The 22384-nt window shown below is 37.9% G+C and overlaps 1 protein-coding gene across 1 annotated transcript in view; it reads left to right on the top strand.

Moving 5' to 3' along the window:
- The window catches only part of LOC139959044 (late secretory pathway protein AVL9 homolog), a 35305-nt gene extending 18936 nt beyond the window's left edge, over nucleotides 1-16369 (top strand). The window contains exons 5-14 of the mRNA XM_071956577.1: nucleotides 3352-3441; nucleotides 4406-4519; nucleotides 4948-5056; nucleotides 5562-6601; nucleotides 6925-7059; nucleotides 7560-7701; nucleotides 8946-9026; nucleotides 9644-9767; nucleotides 11155-11208; nucleotides 12448-16369. Coding sequence (XP_071812678.1) covers nucleotides 3352-3441; nucleotides 4406-4519; nucleotides 4948-5056; nucleotides 5562-6601; nucleotides 6925-7059; nucleotides 7560-7701; nucleotides 8946-9026; nucleotides 9644-9767; nucleotides 11155-11208; nucleotides 12448-12634 — 2076 coding nt within the window. The 3' untranslated portion in view covers nucleotides 12635-16369. The remainder of the gene's footprint in view (nucleotides 1-3351; nucleotides 3442-4405; nucleotides 4520-4947; nucleotides 5057-5561; nucleotides 6602-6924; nucleotides 7060-7559; nucleotides 7702-8945; nucleotides 9027-9643; nucleotides 9768-11154; nucleotides 11209-12447) is intronic.
- Nucleotides 16370-22384: the final 6015 nt, after the last annotated feature.

Here is a 22384-nt window from a genome sequence, read left to right as displayed (position 1 = left end):
AAGGTCAGACAACTGCTCAAAATTGGCCCTGCTCATTACATGTAAAACAGTTGTTGTTCATTAAGATTTATCGAAATAGAGTTCAAACTGTGTTAATGAAACTGTGGTGATCCTGCACAGTAATAGAACAAAACAAAAAACAACTGCTGGGCTGTACCCTATAACTGTATATAAACTAATGCTCAGTTGATGTGGATGAATTGCGGGCGATAGTAAGTCTTTTCCAACCATTGCTTTTATGAGTCATCCTTTCTTGGGCTGCTACTTAGTTTGATTTCCTTGAAGTGGGAATGATATTTTCAAGGATAGGATATCCTTGTTTGTTTAAATGATTACTATGTTGTAGTGCTGGCCCCGCCAAAGACCACCATGATAAAACATTTTGTTTTGAAATTCAAAATACTTCTAGCTTCCTTTGGTGTATCTAAGTTCTAGAGTTTCGCTGTGTTGACTTCCTTGACTTCCTCCATTTCTTTCTCACAAGTGCTTTTCACTGGAGGTTATGACCCTGTAGGTCCGTGTGTACAAACACCCTGAAGTATTCATATATGTTTTCATGTTTTGTTATTGCCATAAGGTTTGCCAAGCTGCATTAGTAGGTCTTGAAATCCTCACAGACCACATAGGATTTGCCTGTGGGCCACACTTTGCCAACATGTGTGGTTGGTAGTGCTCATTTTGATGAAAGAGTTGTGTATTTATGGTAGATACTATTGTCTGGTGTGCTTTCTATTCTGGCTTGTCTATTTCAGTTGTATTCACAGCATAGTTGTGACAAGATTGTTAAATGAACTGTCATGCACCACAGAACTTTACTGTGAAGCATATTAACAGTCTTTGGTGCATGCAATCTTTTGTTTTGTGCTTGTATATCACAAAAGCCCATTAGTGCTATTAAAACCAGAATGCAAAATGCATTGAGGTTTCGATGACTTCAATGCACTAGACTTCTGCTTGTTAGTATAACCACAACTAGCTGTTACATTAACACTATGGCATGTTAAACACAGGTCAGTCTACTGTGCGTGGCTATACACACCTCCATCTAAAAAAAAATAGGGGTCTTGTACTCAATGTTATGAATCCACACCAAGTATTAGAGGTATCCACGATTTCCATCGTTACATATGTAAAAGGTTTTTCAGAATTTGACCTCTGGTGACCTATAGGAGATTTGACCTCACAAGCAATAGGATTCTTTTACCCAATATGGCAAATCCATATATCATGTATGAAAAGTATCCATGATTCTACCATGAGAATGCATGTTGTGAAGGTTTTCAGGCCTCAACAAATATTTTTGAAAGTACTCGCTATTTGACGACCGTGACTATAAATCTACGCATATTAACAGTCTTTGGTGCATGCAATCTTTTGTTTTGTGCTTGTATATCACAAAAGCCCATTAAGTGCCATTAAGAAAGGGCGATTATAAAAAAAAGCAGTTGCATGTATCATTTGGTCAAAGTCATTCAAAAGAGCCAGAGAAAGGAAAGTAAAACTTACAATTTCTGGGAAATTTTGTGAAACATAAAACTATAGAAAATTAATAGCAAACACTGTCCTTGATGGACACAATGAACAGTAAATACTCCCATGGTTACATGGATGTAGACACCTTGCCAAGTCTCAAGGTAGCATATGGCTATTAAATGTCCCATTGATTAACACACTAAATCATAAAAGTAATGTCTTCTCCAAGTCTAGATAGAAGTTCTCACTAGCTAAACACTACCCATCACTGGATAGCTGACAAGTTGGCCTTTCATGACACCATCAATTTCCTGTATCATGAACATGAGGATTTTTCGCTACGAGAGCCTGAAGTTTTCATCACTTGTGAACAAACCACTTTACTCAGTAGCAAACAATTTTCGCACACTGCTCCTGGGAGGCCTGAAAGGGTCTAAAATTGCCTCAATTGACCCAGTTTTTTGCACCACATTTATTTCCATTCATGCACTTCAACATCCAAGCCACAGATCCTGATTGATAAAATATCAATAAAGAGGTTCTCCTGCTGCACTTTTCCTGAATGAGAACACTTGGGACGGATTAATGTAGACTCTAATAGGTTTATACCACCTTAACATCAACACCTGATATATGCAGGGGTTTTAAGTCCATTTTTAAGATGCTATGGGGTTCCGTACAGCAGGGTCCTGTAGGTATAGTGGAGTTAGAGTGTAGTAGTGCAAGACAGGTGCAGTAAGTGCTAAGCAATACAAATGTACAGATCTTGATTAGGATGTTTAGCATTTTATATATGATGTGTTTACAAATTTTGATTTTTGCAATGTCATGTCAGTGACTAGCTGTATTTGATGCAAAGTGTACTAGTCTAAGAGCTTGGTGAAGCCTGGCTATTAGAGTATGGTAATGTGTACTCCCACTTGACAGTTTACAGAGCTGTTTCGTGCACAGAGATACCATCTAAAGTCACTGCCAATATTGGTTACTAGGCACACCGTGACACTCGCCAAGGACCATGATGTCTGGTAAATGTAATTAGGAAATGGAAGCCGTTTCATATCCTGCTACTGGTTGTGTACTGTCCGTGTAAAAGTAAATAAATCACTTCCTGACACTTGCTTATCATGATGATATCATCAAAATGAATTGTTCAGTAACAGTGATGCATTTTGGGAATTATTCAAGTTGAACATAAAGTTAATCATTAAAGAAATAGCCGAAAGGATGGTACAAAGTAAAACGTTGTTGAAAGTTTACTTCTAGTATGCATCCAGATATAGAACACCTGACATTGTCTGCAAGGTAAAATTTATCATGACATGACTGAGAATAGAATAAAGGAAGGAGGGAAAATTAAAGGATGAACATGAACCTGTGTTTAATAGTCTACTATTGTATTATCAGCTAGGAAAGAAGCGCAGTAAATATATTATTCGGTTCGAGTGTTCCCATCTGTGATATCTAGGAACTCTGACTTAGGGTAGAGATTTGGAGAGGGTGAGGGGAGTTGAAATTAATAATTTTCACAAGTGTTTAAATTGCCCTGTGTGCTAAGATCAATAGTATGAACATTATTAAGATTCACCACCTCAGTGTCAGAAGACTTACAATCAGTTTCATTTCATAGATTAGTGTTCTGAACTCAAGAAACAGCTACAAGAAAACATATCAGAATTTTTCTCCTTATGCATCTGGCTTCTTTAAGATTCATCCTTGAACTACAGATGGTACCTTAATTGTATTGTACTAGTACTAAAACTGAAGAGATAGCAGGAACCAGACATGAAAAATAAATCATTTCTGAGACCTTCTTCATTACAGTATGCACTATTGCTTGTATGATTGATGTTATTTTTATGTCTCTTCTTGTTTTTACAGCCTCTGTTTGGTTTAATTCATGTCAAACTACAGCTCGTCACTCATGCTTATTTTGCTGAGAGGGATTTCTCCAAAATAAGCATTCTCAAGGTTTGTGATACATGTGCAATATTGTTGTGAACTTAAAGGAGGAAGGGTGTTGAGTAAAACCTTCCACAAAATTTTCTTCAAAGTTTACTGTAAGCAAACCTGCTCACAGACCTGCTGGTAGGACTGCCACAAGAAACTGCCTCTGATTATGGAAATTAAAAATATTAAAATTATGTCCGTATACTGGTCTAAAAATCACAATTTTCCTTCTCTTGTCATAGGCAAGATCATATTCACCTATGCCTGTAAACACTCCCATCAATTCAAATATCGTCTGTTACCATGGGTCAAAGGTTGGCATAATATTTCTAGTATATAGCCAGCATTTCTGCAAATTTCATGTGTACTTAATGTATGACTGTATAGGCCTATATAGATACAACTACAGTTGCTTTAATGAGAAAGGAAGAATGATAAAACTTAGTCCCAGACAACAATCATCCAGGCTTCTGTGATATACAAACTGAAAGCATATTGAGAACTTTGTAATACTTTACAATACATGTCATTATTTGTGCAAGTTCATAGTAAGTAGACAATAGCACAGCTGTGAATTTATCAAACAATTTCAAGGAAGAAGGGGGATTGAATTAAGTGTCTTATGAGTAATTCTTTTATTTCCATTTTTATCTATTTTGTAGTTGTCTCCACTTTATAGCTTTAATTGTTTTGTATCTGTACATTTAATTTGTTTTTGTATTGCTATGTTTTACTTTTTATGTATAACGTTTAATGTTAAAAGCAGGGCCTTATTGGAAACCAGCTTTTGCTGAATAAGCAACCCTGGATAAAAATGTGAATAAATAAAAAAAAAATATATAAGTTTTTGCTTTACCAAGAAAATGGCCCTAACATGTGTGTAATCTGTTGGAAAGATGACTTTCTCAGTGCCTCTTATTATCAAATAATTTGCTAGGCAAGTTTCATTTCTTCTTTCTTTCTTTCTTTTTTATTCTTTTTGAAGGAATTTTTTAACAGTCTCAATACGTCTCTGCCAAGGAGTTTACCAGATGCTGGTGATTCTGAGATATTAGTGGGACTCTCTCTGGTGGAACTTGTTAAGAAATTCAAGCATAAGGTAAACTTTCACAGTAATCATAAGTTGGTTTTGATATTATTTTGATATTTTATATACTAATGGCAAGAATTTTTGTGCTCACTCGTCCCAAAACATCAGAAAATTACTATTAAAAGAGAAAGCATGTTTTGAACAATTTCTTTCTCAGAGGGTTGTATTAGCAGGAAAATGTCATTATGTGCTTGAGTCTTTCTAGAAGTGTCTAATGTTGAATTCAATCTCCTCTGAATAAAGATTGTGACAGTAAATGTATTTCTTTGCCCAGTCCAATCTAGTTCAGTCCAGTCTAGTTTCTTTCAAACCCACATCTTTATTCTGCTTTTTACATGTTGAGTCTTCCTCTGATACAAGTGTTTAGTCAATTTGTTGTTCCTATTCCTTTCCCATTGAATATTCATTTTGTTTTTCTTCTCTTTTCCTCCCTGCAGGTTCTGGTCCTTTTCAAGTTGCTGCTCCTAGAAAAGCGAGTGTTGTTCTTTGGTTCTCCTGTTCATGACCTTTGTACTTGTTTGTTGTCAGTTGCTTCATTATACCCTGGTAAGTAGTCGGATAATCCCTCCAGCCATCTGTTTCCTTAGACTTCACTTCTATTAAGTCCTTTACCTCCTTCCATTCTCCCTGTTCTCCTTGCCAAAGCCCCCCTCCCCATCCCCGCCTCTTTCCCAAAGTTAATATGTACCCTCAGCTGCAATCACACCAAATAAAGTGCTTCAGATTCTAAGTTTGTGAAATGGTTTTTCAGATATTCCAAACTTTGCTAGCCTATAAATGATGTAACAGTGGTAGGGAGACTTTAATAGGAATAGTTCTGCTGATGAACCTTTTCATATACCAGAGAAAAGTGTGGCATGTTATTAATACTTACATGCAAAAATGATTTTTATTAAATTGGTTGAATTTTTGTTAAGATTGTGATTGGAAGGCTTTGATTTTGCATTTGTCTGTGCTGGCTGTGTACACTCATGAGCTTATTTCATGCAATGGCTTGTTGGCTCACCTCTCTGCCTTGAACTTTTGTCTCATCCTTGATCTCTCTTCTCAGAAATGATTCAGAGTGGATTAACAGATGCGGCTTGTCCTCGCTTCTACCAAGTGAAAACGCCAACTCTTGCTCTGGAGGATTTTGGGATCAAGACGGATGATTACTTTAACATTGATATGTCACATATACCAAACTACAGACAAAAGAGGACAAATGTAACAAACAGATCGAGCACACTGCCCCAAGACCAACGAGCAAAGACAACAGATGGTGGAGAAATTAAATTAGAAAACAAAAGGTATTCACAGAGTGAGAGACTATCTAGAAGTGTTTCTCACGACAGCGGGGTGAAATCAATTCATAATCATTCTTCTTCATCCGTTCACTCCGGTAAGATGAAGAAAGGGACATCGTTGACCGAGAGTATGGATGAGGAGGACGAACTGTTGAACATGATCGACGAAGAACTGTTTGGAACATATTTTGAAAAGAAGAGGAAGGATAATAAGGAACGAAGTTTATCTGATTCTCATGCCAGGAGATCGGAGATAGAGAAAGAGGATGTGATAGACACTGAGGGGGAAGACACCTCGGAGTCAGCCAATGAAATGTCTTCTCTGTTGTCACATGATCAGCTATCAACTGATGATGATGATAAGATAGATGGAAATATGAAACTGAGGGAGTCATACCTCTCTGATGATGCAAGGAGAGGGACCGACCATCATTTTGATTCAATCAAAGACATGAAAAGCGATGAAGTTAAAGTTGAGGAGAAACAGGAGGCTGAACAACCTGTAGGGGAAGTGAAATCATATGGAGATGAAATTAGCAGGGACACTGATGTAAATCTACCAGAAAGTAATCTGTTATTGGAAGACGATACCAATAGCAGGGCGACGTCTGAGAGTGGAATCAGTTTGATGGGAGGACAGAGGTGGGATGATACTAGCGAGCAATCCCCTCAAAATACAGAACGTCCATCAGATGGCATCTTGAGATTGTCTTCATCAACCGATTATGTGGTGTTACCAGACCTTCCCTTAACTCCTAATATTGTGGTTGATGACTTTGGATTCCCTCTTTCTTTATTTGGAAAGGTAAACATTTTAATCTTGAAATGGTCATTAACAAAGGACTACCTATATATCTATCAAACCCTAAATAGGTCAGTGGGTATCTGTAAATGCTGTTCATGATGTTGGAAATTGGGTTGGTTGGGTGTAGTAGTTGCTTTCACTATAATAATGGGTTATGTACCATCAATGATAGGAGAGATAAAATACATCAAAAAGACAGAAGAAAGTTTAGACAGACATTGGTAAGTTTTATTATCTGATCGTAAGATTTCAACGCAAGAGTTTCACTACCCATCACTCTGGATTGTGGTTTTTAATTAATTTCTTTTTATTCCATTTTATAGGGTGCGCTGTGTCATCCTTACATGGCTCTACAACAACACGATCTTCTTCAAGATGTAAATGTGAGGAGTTTCATGGTCGGTGCCAGTAATGTGCTCTTCAAGCACAAACGGCAGATGATGGACGTTATCGTTGAAGTGAGTATCACATTTCATTGATTTCTATGGTCATTATGTTACTTGTGAACTGGTTCACATCACACTTACCTGTCTCGTCATAGTGACGGCACACTTACTGAAATGAGTACAGCATTGTGTCATTTGTGACCTCACGATGTGTGTGTGTGTCACATTGGATGTAATAATATAATAATATTCCAAACCTATAAAGCGCCTTATGCAATAAAAGATATGATATAAATGATATAAAGCTTACCACTGAGAAGAAGTGTGAGTCTTCCAAGAGGAACCAGGGAGAAATCTGGGACTTTATGTTGTTTGTTTGTTTGTTTTTAATGAGATATTAAAAGTTTAAGACAAAGGAGGACAAGTATGAAAAGTATGAAAAGTGTCGTCCACTGGTTTTTGATTGTTTTTGTTTGTTTGTTTTTGTTTGTTTCTGTAATAATAAATTCATGTAGTGCTTTCTTTCATGATCACAGAAATAATGGTTTTGGTTTTTCTGACTTTACTTTCAGACTGAAACTGGGATTGTGGATATCTTTGATCAGGAGTTAAGGAAGCAGCTTACGTTAACAACAGCTGATTTGAGATTTTCAGATTATGTAGTCAACTCGGTATTAGAGAACCACAGTGATGACACAGATATCTGCAACACAGGTGATAACAGAAATCCTGGATAGTTACTAGTAAACCACCAATCCTATGATCCAATCTCAAATGCTGATTTACACCCTCATTGGTGCAACATTTGTATCTAAAATGTGGACATTCTCTACGGATAACATTGATGATCAGCTATGTTTAGTACTTGAATGTTATATTGGAGGACACTGAACACATGGTGTAATGATTAGAGGATGGAACCATGGTGCATTATGTTCTTGTTTAGATGCTGGAGAGGTGTGTTGTTACAGCTGGATAGTTTATGACGTCACAAAATCTATGGAATTGATCCAAGTTAGCTGCTATTACAGAGTGTATGTAACAAGAAAATATTGAGAAAATAACCTAACTTGTCATTCAGTTTTAAGAATCAGGCTAAATATTTACTTTTCAACCTGAAATACTGAACTTTCTAATGCAACCATTGGATTGAAGAAAGGTTGTCCATGTCTTGTTTTTACAAGTAATTTATGATGTAGGGGTATGTCATATGTACTCCGGACACATTAGATATTCAGTATGACCAGATGAGTTTATGTTTGTAGTCAAGATTGAAGAGAATAGAAAACTGTTTGAATGAAAGCAAATTTTTGAGTTAAAACTTGTAAGTTAAAAACAGGAACTAATGTGTCTCAAATTATAAAGAAAGTTGCCAGCAGTTTGTTACGATATTTAGCATAAGATTGCTGGAGGATTTTAAAAAGTGTGATTTTAATGGCGCTTTGATGTTTGAAATATTGCTGATTGCATATGCAAAGTCATACTATCACATTAACTTACAGTTTGGAAGTACCTGCTACTGGGAATTAAAAACCAATCTTAAATTGTCTTTTGCTGTTTTACCACTCTTTTTGTTCACATGTGCTGGTCCATTGCCATGAGTTGCTGGTAACCAATTGAAGTGTGCAAAAAAAACAGTTTTGTGAAACCGTGACGATATATGCAAATTATCTAGTAGAGCTTATCAGTATCAATATGCAGCATATATAGTAGAATGTGTATATGAATACCCTGTGCATAAACACAATATTGTATGTGTCCATGCGAGTTTGTTGTTTGCTATAAGATACTGGTTACTGGTTGCAAATATGAAAGTGATAGTGCAAGACTTAGAGACCGTGAGGAAAATTTGCTCTTGTGAAGGAGTGCCTAGATGGCAGGTAATAGAATAGTGCTGTTATGACTGATTTAATGTTTCAAAGTAATGTTTTTTTAATATCATTGTTTGTTTTTGTCAGGATGGGAAGGAGGAGAAGAATGGATCCGGGCACAATTCAAGCTTTACTTACTCTCATTACTGGCAACATGTGCAGATAATAGTGAGTTAACTCTCATGAATAATGTAACCTTGTGTGATAGTCACATAATACTAATGTTGAGTCCAATGAGATTTGTGTACCTTTTCAGCATGGAGATGCTGTGGATACAAGTTAAATTTGATAATAACTTTCTAAGTTTAAGTTTGCAATTTTTGTTTGTATTTTTTATTGTGTGTAGAGGGGTTAGGTGGGGGGGGGGACATCGATATATCACTCATTCAGAGTACTTTGTATTGGTAATGATAAGATGATCGACTTGTTCAATTGTTGTATGGAGTCATTGTTGAGTCGGGAATGGGGGAGGGCTGGGGTGGGAGTGAGGGGCATACTGAGTGGGACGGTGATTCTAAGTAGGTCTACTATGCAGCTTGCATGTCAGTATATCTCTGGCTAATGGTTAGCCTGAGATCTGTTTGTAGCACCATGTGTGTATTGTATAGTGGTGTGTTTGTCTGTGTGTCATTCAACCGATGGTCAGGTTTTCATCATTGGCAGCAGAATACTTTTGATTTGGTTCTCTACAAATGTGCCTGCTAATGTCCCCTGTTGTGTGGTACAACTACCTGCACATTCTTCTATTATGTTAATGTTTTGGAGTTGCATTCTATTCCAACTAGGACCACAGGCAGATCATAGCTTGGGTGATTTTAATGATACCTTCATAGAAGCCTGGAGAGGAACGCACAATCATCGAATCTGGAAGAGCCAGGAGCATGCTGGGATTGATCAAGTTCATACTAGGTACGTGCAATACCCCGAAAAACACAGTGTAAGCAAGGATCAAGATTTAGAAACAAAGTTCAGTCTAGGAATGCTTATTAACTTATTAGGTTGAAATAAACATGTCTTGCAGTTTTGCTTAATGTGTATTTTACTTCCTGTTATGGCAACAGCAAATCTTTTCACCTGATAGTATCATTTATCTCTGTTTTATTGAGTAATTGCAAAGCATTGGTTAAATGGAGTGCATTTGCACATTTATCTTCTGATTATAAAAGATTGTAAAAAAATGTTGCTTGAGCTGTGATTTAATAGACCTTTGGTGATCAATGTTTTGAAAATTGTGTGCAAAATGTGATATGAATATCGTATTATTCAAATTAAAAAATAGTTTGAACAAATTTATAACAACAATGTTTCGATAGGTAAATTTCAAACATAGTCGAAATAGTAGAGCAATTATTGGCTAGGACAGGAATGGAAGCAATAACCCCAGGATTTCAAAAGCCAGAGTACCCTTGCATATATACAACCAGGGATCACATGAGAGTTGTCACTCTGAAGTAACTGTTCCAAATCCCAATCTAGGCAATAATCTCTTAATTTATTTCTTGATTTGTTCAGTCATCATAAGTGAGCAGAACCAGAGGAAGTTTTGTATTCTCAATTTAACTAGATATGTCCCCTAGATCAGGTAGCATTGATTTGCAGCTTTCATGTCCAACATTGCAAACACATATAAGTATTTGCTGGGGTTTAGTACCTCCAGACAGGGTGATAGCCTGCTTCTGTCATGGATGTACCAGGGACATAGCCTGCTTCTGTCATGGCTGTATTAGGTTCATAGCCTGTTTCTGTCATGGATGTACCAGGGTCATAGCCTGCTTCTGTCACAGATGTACCAGGGACATAGCCTGCTTCTGTCATGGATGTACCAGGGTCATAGCCTGTTTTTGTCATGGATGTACTAGGTCATAGCCTGCTTCTGTCATGGATGTACCAGGGACATAGCCTGCTTCTGTCATGGCTGTATTAGGTTCATAGCCTGTTTCTGTCATGGATGTACTAGGTCATAGCCTGCTTCTGTCATGGATGTACCAGGGTCATAGCCTGTTTTTGTCATGGATGTACTAGGTCATAGCCTGCTTCTGTCATGGATGTACCAGGGTCATAGCCTGCTTCTGTCATGGATGTACCAGGGACATAGCCTGCTTCTGTCATGCATGTACCAGGGTCATAGCCTGATTCTGTCATGGATGTACCAGGGTCATAGCTATGGGTGTAACATGTATTTATCTTCTGATTGCATCTTGTTGGTTTGCACTGAAATATGGCTATGTTGAAACAATGCAAGCTGCTTCACTTGGATTTCATTTTGATTTTTATTTCACTTATGATTTACCTACAGGCACATCTGTCATGGACAGCTCAGCATTAACGATATGAAGATCAGGTGGAACAGGTAATATATGATTCAGTTAGACGTCAGGTTGGCGTGTGTGCGTTTATGTGTGTGTGTAACAGTTTAGTTTGTATGCACAATAACTCAACAAAGGAATGATTGATCAGTGCAATACTTGGTGGGTGGGTGGTCCGTAATGAGTTAATGAACCCTATTGATTTGGGTGCTCATATCATGAATATTAATAAGGTCACAGGGTCAAATGTCAAAATCTGCAATTGCAATAACTTGGCAACCACAAGTTTGAGTTTCTTCAAACTTGAGTTGGTTATTGGTAGGTAGACTACACATGGCAATGTGTGTTGCAATTGATAACATGTGTATTTATGAGGAGGTGTGGCTTTGCATTATTTAGATTACAAGTTTGTATGATTAATAACTTCACAAGGCAATTATTGATCATTACCATTTTTATTGAGTAGGTGAACCTAATTATTTTGGTGCTCATGTGTTGACCTCAAGTGGTGTTATGCATGTCAAATTATGGTAACAACAGTTTGTACACATAATTTAAGGGAATACTTCATCATAACATACTTGAAATGTTCCCTGTTAATCAAATCAATGAGCAGCGGCAAGGAACCATGAAATGTGTTCATTCTGGTTAAATTTGTGCATTACTGCTGCATAGTCATAATTCATGTAATGTCTTCCTGTTACAAAACAATTTTCTTTTGTGCAGGTGGAAGCTTGTGTGATCACTATGAAAATATGGCATAGTATAGCTTTGCCATCGGTTACAACTATTCAGGTTCTCATTTTCAAAGCTTTCTTAGAGTAGACCCCCTGTTTGTTTCCTAAGAGTTGGGAGGGGGGAGTGGGGGGGGAGATGTCTCTATGGCCTGCTATTAAAAGTAATTCCTAGTAATAAGCAGCTTATAAGCAGTGATTCCAACTCTTCAAAAGTTGTAGGTCTGACAGGAAACTTGACTAAGAGAGGAGTGATGTGAAGTTTTCAAGGCTTTAAAACTAAATTTTTATCACAGATTGGACATTAAATGACCACAAGATGGTAGTTCCATATAGAGTTTGCAATTTTTGAATGAGGCGGGATTCAAGCGGTGGTGACGATTTGTATTATAATGCCAAATTCTTCGGAGATTGTTAAAGGCTTTAAATTCCTTAATTACCAGTGAGTTCAAATGATGACAGGAATAAAGCCTTTCACCTGTCACAGTTTTGTAAAAAAAACAATCTTCTTCTAGATTGATCTGAGAATTGTTTTCTTTTAAACTTCAGTGCAATTCAAAATTCTGAACGAGGCAAGAATTTAAACAACGTCATCAGCAAGACCAGCGACGCTGTATCAAACACTGGAAAGGCTGTGGGAGAGGTCTGGAATAATGCCAAGTCGGTGGTATCCAGCTGGTTGTTTGGTTTTGGTGGTGATGATGACGATGATCTCTGGAGCTATGAACAGGAGTGAGGACGTTGGCACAACGACGATGACCTCTGGAGCTATGAACAGGAGTTAGGACGTTGGTAGACCCTACAAAATGTGTTGGGTGCTATCTTTGCATGTTGTCTTCAAATGAAATGTACTTTAACATCATAGCTGTTGTCTTACTCATTGATTAAAACGTGGATTTGGCTTTCGTTTGTTTCTAATGAGGCTGTGCGTCATACAATGCAATGATTTGTCTACTGCTGAATGTTTGCTTTATATTAGTTTATGATTCGGATATCAAGTCAGACAATCACTAAATTTGGTTATCAGTTATTACCATTGTAAATGTGAGGAATAATTCCCACAAACTGGATGTGATTCCTTTGAGAGGGAGTAAAGTTTGGTGGTGTATCCATTATAAATCACAGACAAATGGGTGTAGGTTTGGTAGTTGTTAATGACAGCATTGTGATAGGCTGTAGCCAGTCATCTGCACAAGGAAAGGCATCAGGATAATAACATACCATGATTGGATAAGGTAATTATCAGGTAATTAGCTTTGTCGACACCAAAATGGAGGCCATGTGACATATCATCTGTAAACAGGAGATTTTAAAGTTAGCTGTATGTGATTACTATCAACCATAAAGACTGCCCTCACTGTTTATTTGTAACCACTAAGAATTGTTGTAGGCCTTGTTAACTGTGTTCAAACATTGATGTATTTTAAATACCTTTTACATATTATTTTCCTATTGCATGTTTAATACTAGCATTATGCAAGTAGTACTCTCTTTGCAGCTTCCAAGAATTCTATGAAATAAATGTAAAAAGTTTATATATTTAGAAAATATTATCATAGTAACAGTAAATAAGGTAATGTTAACTCTTCTTCTATTACTAAACATTGCATTGCTCGGTCATAAGTTCCTTTGTGGTGATAAATAGCTTCATTGAGTTTCCAAACAAAATTTTCTGAGATTTTCAAACACTGCTTCACTGAGAAAAACAATAATATAATAATTTGAGGTAAAATTTACCTTAAAAAAAAGGAAAGAAAAAAAATCGAAATAGTTGGAAGACAGTGGCAATGTCAAAACAGGATTCCAAAAAGATTTATTAAATGCATTATATGAATCAACTTCCAGATGATGCAATAATATGACATTATCAACCGATGTTACCTACAAATATGAGTATATAGAAATGATTAAAAGATAAAATCATAATTCTGTGTAAGAAATAAACATATCTCTATCTATTCTGTACTTTACTGTGCTCCATACTTTAAATGTATCCAAATCAAACCATCATCTTTAGTTTACATGAGAGAGATCTTTATGAAGAACAACACCCTTAAACAGCTAAGAAAGATCTTGCACCCTTTGGGAGATATGGTAGTATATAATAATGTTCTGTCTGGGAGCTGTCATAATTCTGTGATGTAATATTGCCACTAGGATCTGCAGCCTTGCACTCTTCTATGTCCGTTTTCTTTTCATTTATTCAAGGTAAAATGTTAAGAGTGTTGACATTGACACTAATATGATGTCATTAGTTCTTGTAAACTGCTCAATAGGTTAGGATTAGCATCTCCATCACATAATTGAATAAAGAAAAACATTAGACATGGAAGCACATTTGGCTTGATGATGTCATATTTTAGACTTGCCCAAGTCTGCAGCCTTGTGTGTGAAGGAAACATCAAATCTGTGATATCTGCCAAATGAAATAGAATTCTTCTTTGCTGTGTGGGGAAGTTGTCGATGATAGTTATCTGTCCCACATAGATGAATAATGATGGTTGGATTTGTATCTTTGTATATTAATATTAATCATTAATTATTCATATTTGCAGGCAAACCAACAGGTAGAGGAGGGGGTAGTCAGGATAAAATTCTACTGATTTTTATAGCAAATTTACCTCTGTTTTTGCTTTCTTTTTCTCTTTTGGTAGCAACAAACCGATGCATTTTCTGCATCTTGTAGCAAATATTGTCCTCAGTTTTCCTTAAGGAAATAAGCTGTGGACCCTGTGAATGGCCCTACCAGTAAATGAATAAACAGATAACCTATGAAATATCTTTTTGGTTAGATGTTCATTCTATCAGAATTTATTTGTACTTTTAATTGAGAGAGTAACAAATTTGTGTGCATTTATCATTACTGAATCCATACTAGTGGAGGCTGGATCCCATAGCAACATCACTGACCTGTTATAGATAAGTTTATGTATCCGATCACTTCTGAAACCTGTTTGTAAATCTATTATGAAAAGGTTAATCTGCTTCATAACTTTGAGTGGAGTTGTTCTTCAAGGTTTATATATATATCTGTAGATGGTGGTGTTGTCATCGTCCATTTCTGAACAGATTTTGGTCTATGGTAATGTGGTTTCTACTTTGTGTGTGGTGAACACTAATTCAGCTTAAAGTGTTATTTTGTAAAAAAAAAAGTATGTTTAGTATGTATAGTACTGATGGCAAATTTAATTTTGTTAGAAGCGATTTTCGTGGGGGAGCTATATGAGTGAGCAGATTAAGTTAACAAATCAGGTAATATTGTCATTTAAATTAGCTGTATTGTTGCTTTTACCCAGTTTTCCTCAGTCTTTTTTAATTTTTACTTTGCATTTTCCCCTTGGCAAAAGACCTTTACCCCACTACCACAGTCATTGATGCAAAGCTGGGTTTCACTTTGTCATGTACCCCAGCTCTGTGTGTTTGGGACTTAATAAGTCTTTGTTGATATATAATATAATTCAAGCCACTTGGAGTCTAACTCTTCACTGTGAGTGAACTCGTTCAATTATGCTTTCTGTTGAATATTTTGTGGCAATTGCAGGATATGACTGATCCTCATATGCAGAATGTATTTAAGAGCTGACCAACCCCATACCCTCAATTTTATATTAATTTCTCACTGAGGGTTGCAGCATTTCCTATCATTTTATCATAGAGGAATATTTTGTTTTTTGAAGAAAAACTAAAGTATGCAGAAATAATCAAGAAACTTGACAGTTTACCTGGTGGGCGGTTTGGCAGTGTTGAATTAGAGTTTGGTACACTCACTGTTGTTTATGATACCAGCAGAATGCATGGATTGTTTATTGTATGGAACACCAACAGGTGAGAACCAAACATAGTGCAAAATACTATTAACAACATCAAAAATATTGTTGGGTGTGCACAGTAATACCTGAAGATAGTTACTTTGATTGGGGAGGGGGCAAGGTGAAGAATTGTTGGTAAAGCAATAAGTTAGATTTGAGTACACCTGTTGTTCATCACTGATAATAATGTAAACAGTACTCAGATATTGCAATATTTTAGAAAGTTTATGTAATGAACATTTCATGTTTATTTTTATCCATAATATTATTTGATGTAGATTAGCTGGGAAAATATGACTGACCAGGTTTTTCTGATACATTTTGAGACAATGGTGTGTACCCTGTTTGGAGGGAGGGGGCGGGGGGGGGAGAATAATAGGTTTCTCTCAATCGTGCTGGGTTCCTCTCAAAATCTACAGTGTTTACTACAGATTGACCAGAAATTAAATACTTACATTCAGAAGTTAACCGAAGTAAACCAAAAGGTATCACTATTGGACATGTTGGGGTATTATTTGATACACCTCTGCCTCTCCAACCCTACCCCCTCCCATATAACTAGCCTATATTTGCATGCTTCTAGTTCCTGTGCTAATGGCAGTGCAATAGTGGTACATTGTTCATAAACTTGGCAAGAATACAAGAACTGATATGCAATTGTGTTTTCTTGATTTTCTTTTCATTTTGACTATGATGCCTATTGTCTTAAGTAATTGTTAATCTAAGATGAACAACCCAATACTCACAGGGAACACAGTTACTACTGTAAATCTTAAAGTTTTGTACCAAAGTAAAAACTGAATCGTGCTATAAATCGGTAGAATGTGCTATTAGGATTACAGTAAGAACTGCGAATATGTGAAATTCCAACAAATCCAGTTGTTGGGATTTGTTGGGATTACACATATGCTCAGTTCTTACTGTGAAACCTAATAGCACAAGCTACCGATTCATCAGATTTGTCAGTACAATTCAGTATTTACTGTGGTACAAAACTTTATTAATATTTACAGTAGTTACTGTAATCTCTGTGTGAATCGGCTGGGTGAACAGACGTTATCAACTTGTCAGGGTCATTCCTGATGACCGGTGCTGTGGTGGAATGGATAAAGGAGGTCGCATTTGAAGCAATGAGGCTTAGCAATCGGGAGATTCTGGGTTCGATACCCCGCCGGGTCATAGTAAGGTGTTTTTTTCATCCAAGAGCAATCTACGGTTTTCCCTTCTGAAATGACTTTCTAATTTGAAAAGATTCCAAATTTGAGTTAAATGTTGAATTGGCAGCTACCTGACATGTAAGTTGTAATCCATAAGCCCTTGTGGGCTCTTCTCACAATTGTGGTCGCTCAAGCATCGTAACAATAACTGCTGCTTATTAAGTAATTAATTAATGAATTTCCTGTATCGTCCACCGAAGTTGCCCTAGAAATTGTCCCCCGATTTCATGGACTGTCCCAGGTTTTTACAGTCCCTGTCCCTGGAAATATCCCTGAGATGTTGAATGATTTTTATCAGTACCTGTCTGTCATACAAACGGGTTGAACATGATCCGTACTTTTTAACTATAGAAGCATGAAGATTATTGTATGCACATATGTGTTATGCCACCAAATTTTATAACTGACACACAATTTAATCGTAACCAGATATGTAATAAATTTTCGCCACAAGATCTAATCTTAACGGAAAATGTAGTAACTTTTGATGCAAAATGTAATAAAACAGTTAATGAGAAATGTAATATGTAAAATAAATGACCTGTCTCAACCAAGACAACAGCAATGTGTGCTCTGAATATTAACTGGAATTAACATAAATGTTCTATCTATGGGGCTAAAAGGGTTCTGCGAGGTTTAAGATGGAGCAAGTATATTGTGACTGACTGATAATGTAATAACTACCGATAATGTAATGAGACTGATGATGTTACGAACCAGAACGCAAAGTTGTGTTGTGATTCCTTGCCGAATAGCCTATTATAAGCCTACATATATAATAAGGCATTGAAGACCCGAAACCGTGTGCGCCCATCTGAAAAAGTTAACTTTCCGTTGCTTGCAAGTGACGTTTTGTTCATGTCGCTACAAAATGCAGACTGTACAGTAGTGAATTGTGATACCTTGTTATATTTAGCTGGACCTGAGATGTCCATCGCTGTATTGTTTGTACACTGTGCTGTGGGTATTGACCGCAGCTATATGTACTGACTGTACACTAGTGTCTAATTACCGACGGTAGCAAGCTGTGTGTGTGTATTTTCTGGGATCGATGGCGGTGTTTAACACTTCTGTTGATCAGATTACCGGCATTAGACGTTTCTTTTTGAGCGAGTCTTCACACCTTTTAAAAGTAATTTTCTGATATTCACAACTTGATTCGTAGCCACTGTCGGATGGGGCAGTTTCAAACTCGAAAACCCGCGTTGACACCAGGTTCTCGAAACATTGCATTTTCCGGCAAAAGTTCATAAATTTCATAACTGGTTAAGATTACATATTGAGTCAATTATTACATTTTGCGGCAGTGGCGTAGGAAGGTACTTTTGAGTGGGGGGGCTGAAGACTGATGGCCGGCCTGGGGGAGGGGTCTAAGGGGAGGGGGTGTCCCCCTCCCCTTTGAATTTTTTGCATTTCCAGGTGGCCTCAGATGCAGTTTGGTGCAATATAGCACACTTCAACACTCACTGCATTTTGTAAACTTAATTTTGTATTTTCACCTGGCCTTAGATGCAATTTGGTGCTCCAAATGAGATTTTTTTTCTCATTTGGAAATGAAAAAGGGGTTTTCTGACTTGCGAACCGGGGGGGGGGGGCGGAATGATACTTCCGCCTCTCCACATTTTTCACTGGGGGGCTGGCGCCCCCCAGCCCCCCGGTTCCTACGCCCTTGTTTTGCGGCGTAACACACATGCTTACATATAACAGCTCAAAGTTTGACAGCATTTGATTCATATTGCATTTTTGTATTGACTTCTTTTATCTTTGGCGGGGTTTTTATTTTGGACAAAATAGGCCTATGTGTTCTTTGCAACAGGTATTTTTGCCATCATTCCTATACAACACAACTGTTCACCAAAACTGAGATGCCCTCAATATATCACCCATCTAAGATGATCAGACGATCCACAATTCAGAATGACTGAATATTACAAATTATCAGATATTATAAAAGATATTGGGATGACAACACTGCAATATCAAGCAACTTCATGACGTGCTCATAATAGTAATCATAATAGTAATACTGGAAGCACGCTACTAATATTGTTCCGCGCGTTAGCAAGTTGACCAAACATCACTCATCACAACCTATAGACGTATGTGGAAGTACGCTATGCTACATGTATATTACTTCTAGGATAGAGGCGTATGAGTAATGATCATAATTAGAACTTAATGCCACTGAAAAGCATTGAAAAAATGTGTCTCCTGTTGTAACGTTAGCTTCACATACTATTTGTTCATGTAATGCTTGCAAAGTGCTCGTCCTGCTAAGCGCAAAGTACTTTAAATCGAGTACAAGTACGAGTACTATTGCGTCCGAGTACTGAATACCGGTACTGTGGCCGAGTGGATAAAGGCGGTGGCATTTGAAACAATATGAGGCTTAGCAATCGGGAGGTTCCGGGTTCGATTCCCGGCCGGGTGATAGTAAGGTGGGTTCATCCAGGGACGTAGCTAAGGCCTGATGGTTAGGGGGGTGTCGTGGCTGAAAATCCAACTGGATGGGTATTGAAGCCAGAAATTTTCAACTGCTGCCTTGTACCCTACCCTCGCGCTACTCGTCATCGATACGGTCAGTGTCAGTCAGACACCCAATCTTTCGCGACTGCACTTTTGTTCGGAATTGTTTTCGATACATTTGTACCCACTGGCACTCACTTCCAGTGGCGGAGATTTCTTGTCAGAAGTGGGGGGGTTGCAGGCCATTGATGAAATAAAAAATCATAACTGCTGGCTCACTCTCTAAGTGGAGCGCCACCATAAGTTGGCGCGAAGTGCACAAGAATTTTTGGGCAAATATTGCCTCCCAGATTGCAGTAAATGGCACTGCCCAGGCCTTGAAAAGCTGTATTTAACCAGTATGCAGGATTTTCTAACCCGGGGGGCGCGTATTACTATCCAAGCGGAGCGCTACCATTGGTTGGCGCGCAGCGTACAAGCAAATTTCTGGTTTTGGTACCCCCAGATCACCGGAAATGGCACTTCTCGGGCTTAAAACTGACCAACCATATGTACACTTTTGCCTGAGAACCAAGTTTTTTCCAAATACTTTTTTTCTCATCTATAACCTTTTTGAAGATTGTCACCAGTCACACATCATGTTCGACTTCATCACATATTTTGTGGATCATTGCTTTTGTAGGTGATTCTTCATTGCGGCCCACAATATCCGTCAGCCCCACTGTTCAGAATTTGAAAATTCACAATTCTCGCGAATAAATTCACTTCAAAACATACCCATAATGTTGCACAATATATCATCTATGGACAACCGATGTAGAAAAACCTCCTTCAAACCCTAACAGACGGGTCAAAATTGCACGAGTATGATGAAGTATGATGAAGAATGTTGGTTAGGGAATTTCGAAAATTCAGACGGCTACTAAAACATTTCGTTGAAGGAAATAAAAATATACCAGATATTTCCGAAACCGAACACTGCACACATCGACAGTTTTGAGCATGGGTGCAGATCAGTCTTGGATAATGGTGGGGACGCATGTCTGTTCTATGACACTATCTAAGCGGAGCGCGACCATGGGTTCGCGCGTAGCGTACAATTTTTTTGGGCAAATATACCTCCCAGATCGCCGGAAATAACACTTCCCAGACCTAATGATGCTCCTAAACCTCCTTAAGTTTTAGATCTCATGGCTTAGAAATTTAGTTTGGAGAAATACATGGGCGTCTGCAGAAAGAAAATCAGGGGACAAATAATCCAAGTAGACTTTTGTATATACGATGGGTCTGGGGTCCTCTCCCAGAAAACAAATATAGACTGCCGCAAATGCGATTTCCGTCCTATATTTAACAACTGTGGATAAAATACAATAAAATGAGAACTGCTGCATGTCATTTGCACAATGCTGGATCAAACTGCGCCAAAGTTCAATACAGGGGAACTTGAAATGCAGCTATTGGTCAAGACAAATTGGTGGGGACACGGTATATCATGTCCCCACTACTGAAAAAGTTGGTGGGGACGCGTCCCGCTGTCCTCACCAGGATCTGCGCCCATGGTTTGGAGGCTGTTTATCGTGGAACGCCATTTTCATGCTCACTGATATGATGTGATATCTGCTGTTTGCTTTACAAATTCGAATAATTTTGTCACTGTTCCTCTTTCTCTTCCCGTTTTCTTGCCGTATTTTCTACTCCATCCTTTTCTCCTTTTCTCTCTTTCTTCTTTTTCTTTTCCTTCCTTCACCTCGTTGAAGTTGGCAAGTGTATACAGTTCCAAAGCTATTCAACAGCAGCAAAACGTTATTTTGTGTATGTCTGTTGTGGGGTGAAGTTAGCGCTATGAGCTACAAGTTCCAATGCGCAAGGTGGGGGAAAGGGGCTAGAAATAATGTGTGGGTCAATTCTAACTCGGTTTTCGGTCGTTAATTGTTGATGTAGCCTACCAGGTGAAAGGTTGAAAGGACTTCAACAATTTCAAATTTAATAATTTGATTTATTATGCCATTTGGAGCACATAACATAGGCTATAACAGAACATTACTGGCAAAAACTAGGGGGGTTGATTGTGTGGGCCAACCCCCCTCTTCAAAAAGTGGGGGGTTAAAACCCCCAACCCCCCTGTTTCTCCGCCACTGCTCACTTCACAAACTTATTATCCCCCCCCCCCAACCAAATATTTTTGTGAAAATTCGGGCAATATGCTGATAACTTTTCAGGCACCTACTGAAAGAAAGATACTTTTGCAATGTGTTTTTCAATAATTAAACTTATATTATTATTTCAAATGAACATTGTAACGACTTGCCCAATAATTATAACCATTATGGAAGGGTAATTACACGGAAAATGATTGTATGTTATTTGCATGCAATGTAAAAACGATGCATGCCTATATGATATGCACATTAACATGTGGAACGCCCGCTGAGCGCGCGAAAAAATGTTGGTTATATTTTTCGGGCAAGTCGTTACAGCCCCCCCCCCCCCCCAATTGGGCTCCTACGCCTATGAGGTAGTTCTATAAGGCATTCGTTTTGGAGTATTCAAAATCATTCGAAGTAGTTTTGTATGGTGGAGTATATGAATCGTGAGATACAATTTCTCAAAGTGGCAAGGAAAACGTGGTAAATATGACTGATTAAAGGTCAACTTTGACCGAAATTTTTTCAATGTTTAGGTCAATCACAGGAATATATGAATAGGCATAGATAAACTAGAGTGCGACAGTCGGAAATTCCGACTGCCGCACTCCAATTTTCCAACTATCGTCAGTTTTACCAAGATTGGGGGGGGGGGGGTGAGACACCCCACACCCCTTATGGCGACGTCCCTGGGTTCATCCAATAGAAATCTACGGTTTCCAATCTGAAATGACTTGCTAAATTGAAAAGCTTCCAAATTTGAGTTAAAATGTTGAATTGGTAGCCACCCGACGTTTAAGTTGTAATTCATTTGCCCGTATTGTGGGTTTCTCCCATATTTGTGGTCGCT

Source organism: Apostichopus japonicus, chromosome 18 (genome assembly GCF_037975245.1).
Source record: "Apostichopus japonicus isolate 1M-3 chromosome 18, ASM3797524v1, whole genome shotgun sequence".
NCBI lineage: Eukaryota > Metazoa > Echinodermata > Holothuroidea > Aspidochirotida > Stichopodidae > Apostichopus > Apostichopus japonicus.
This window is presented reverse-complemented; position numbering and strand designations above follow the sequence as displayed.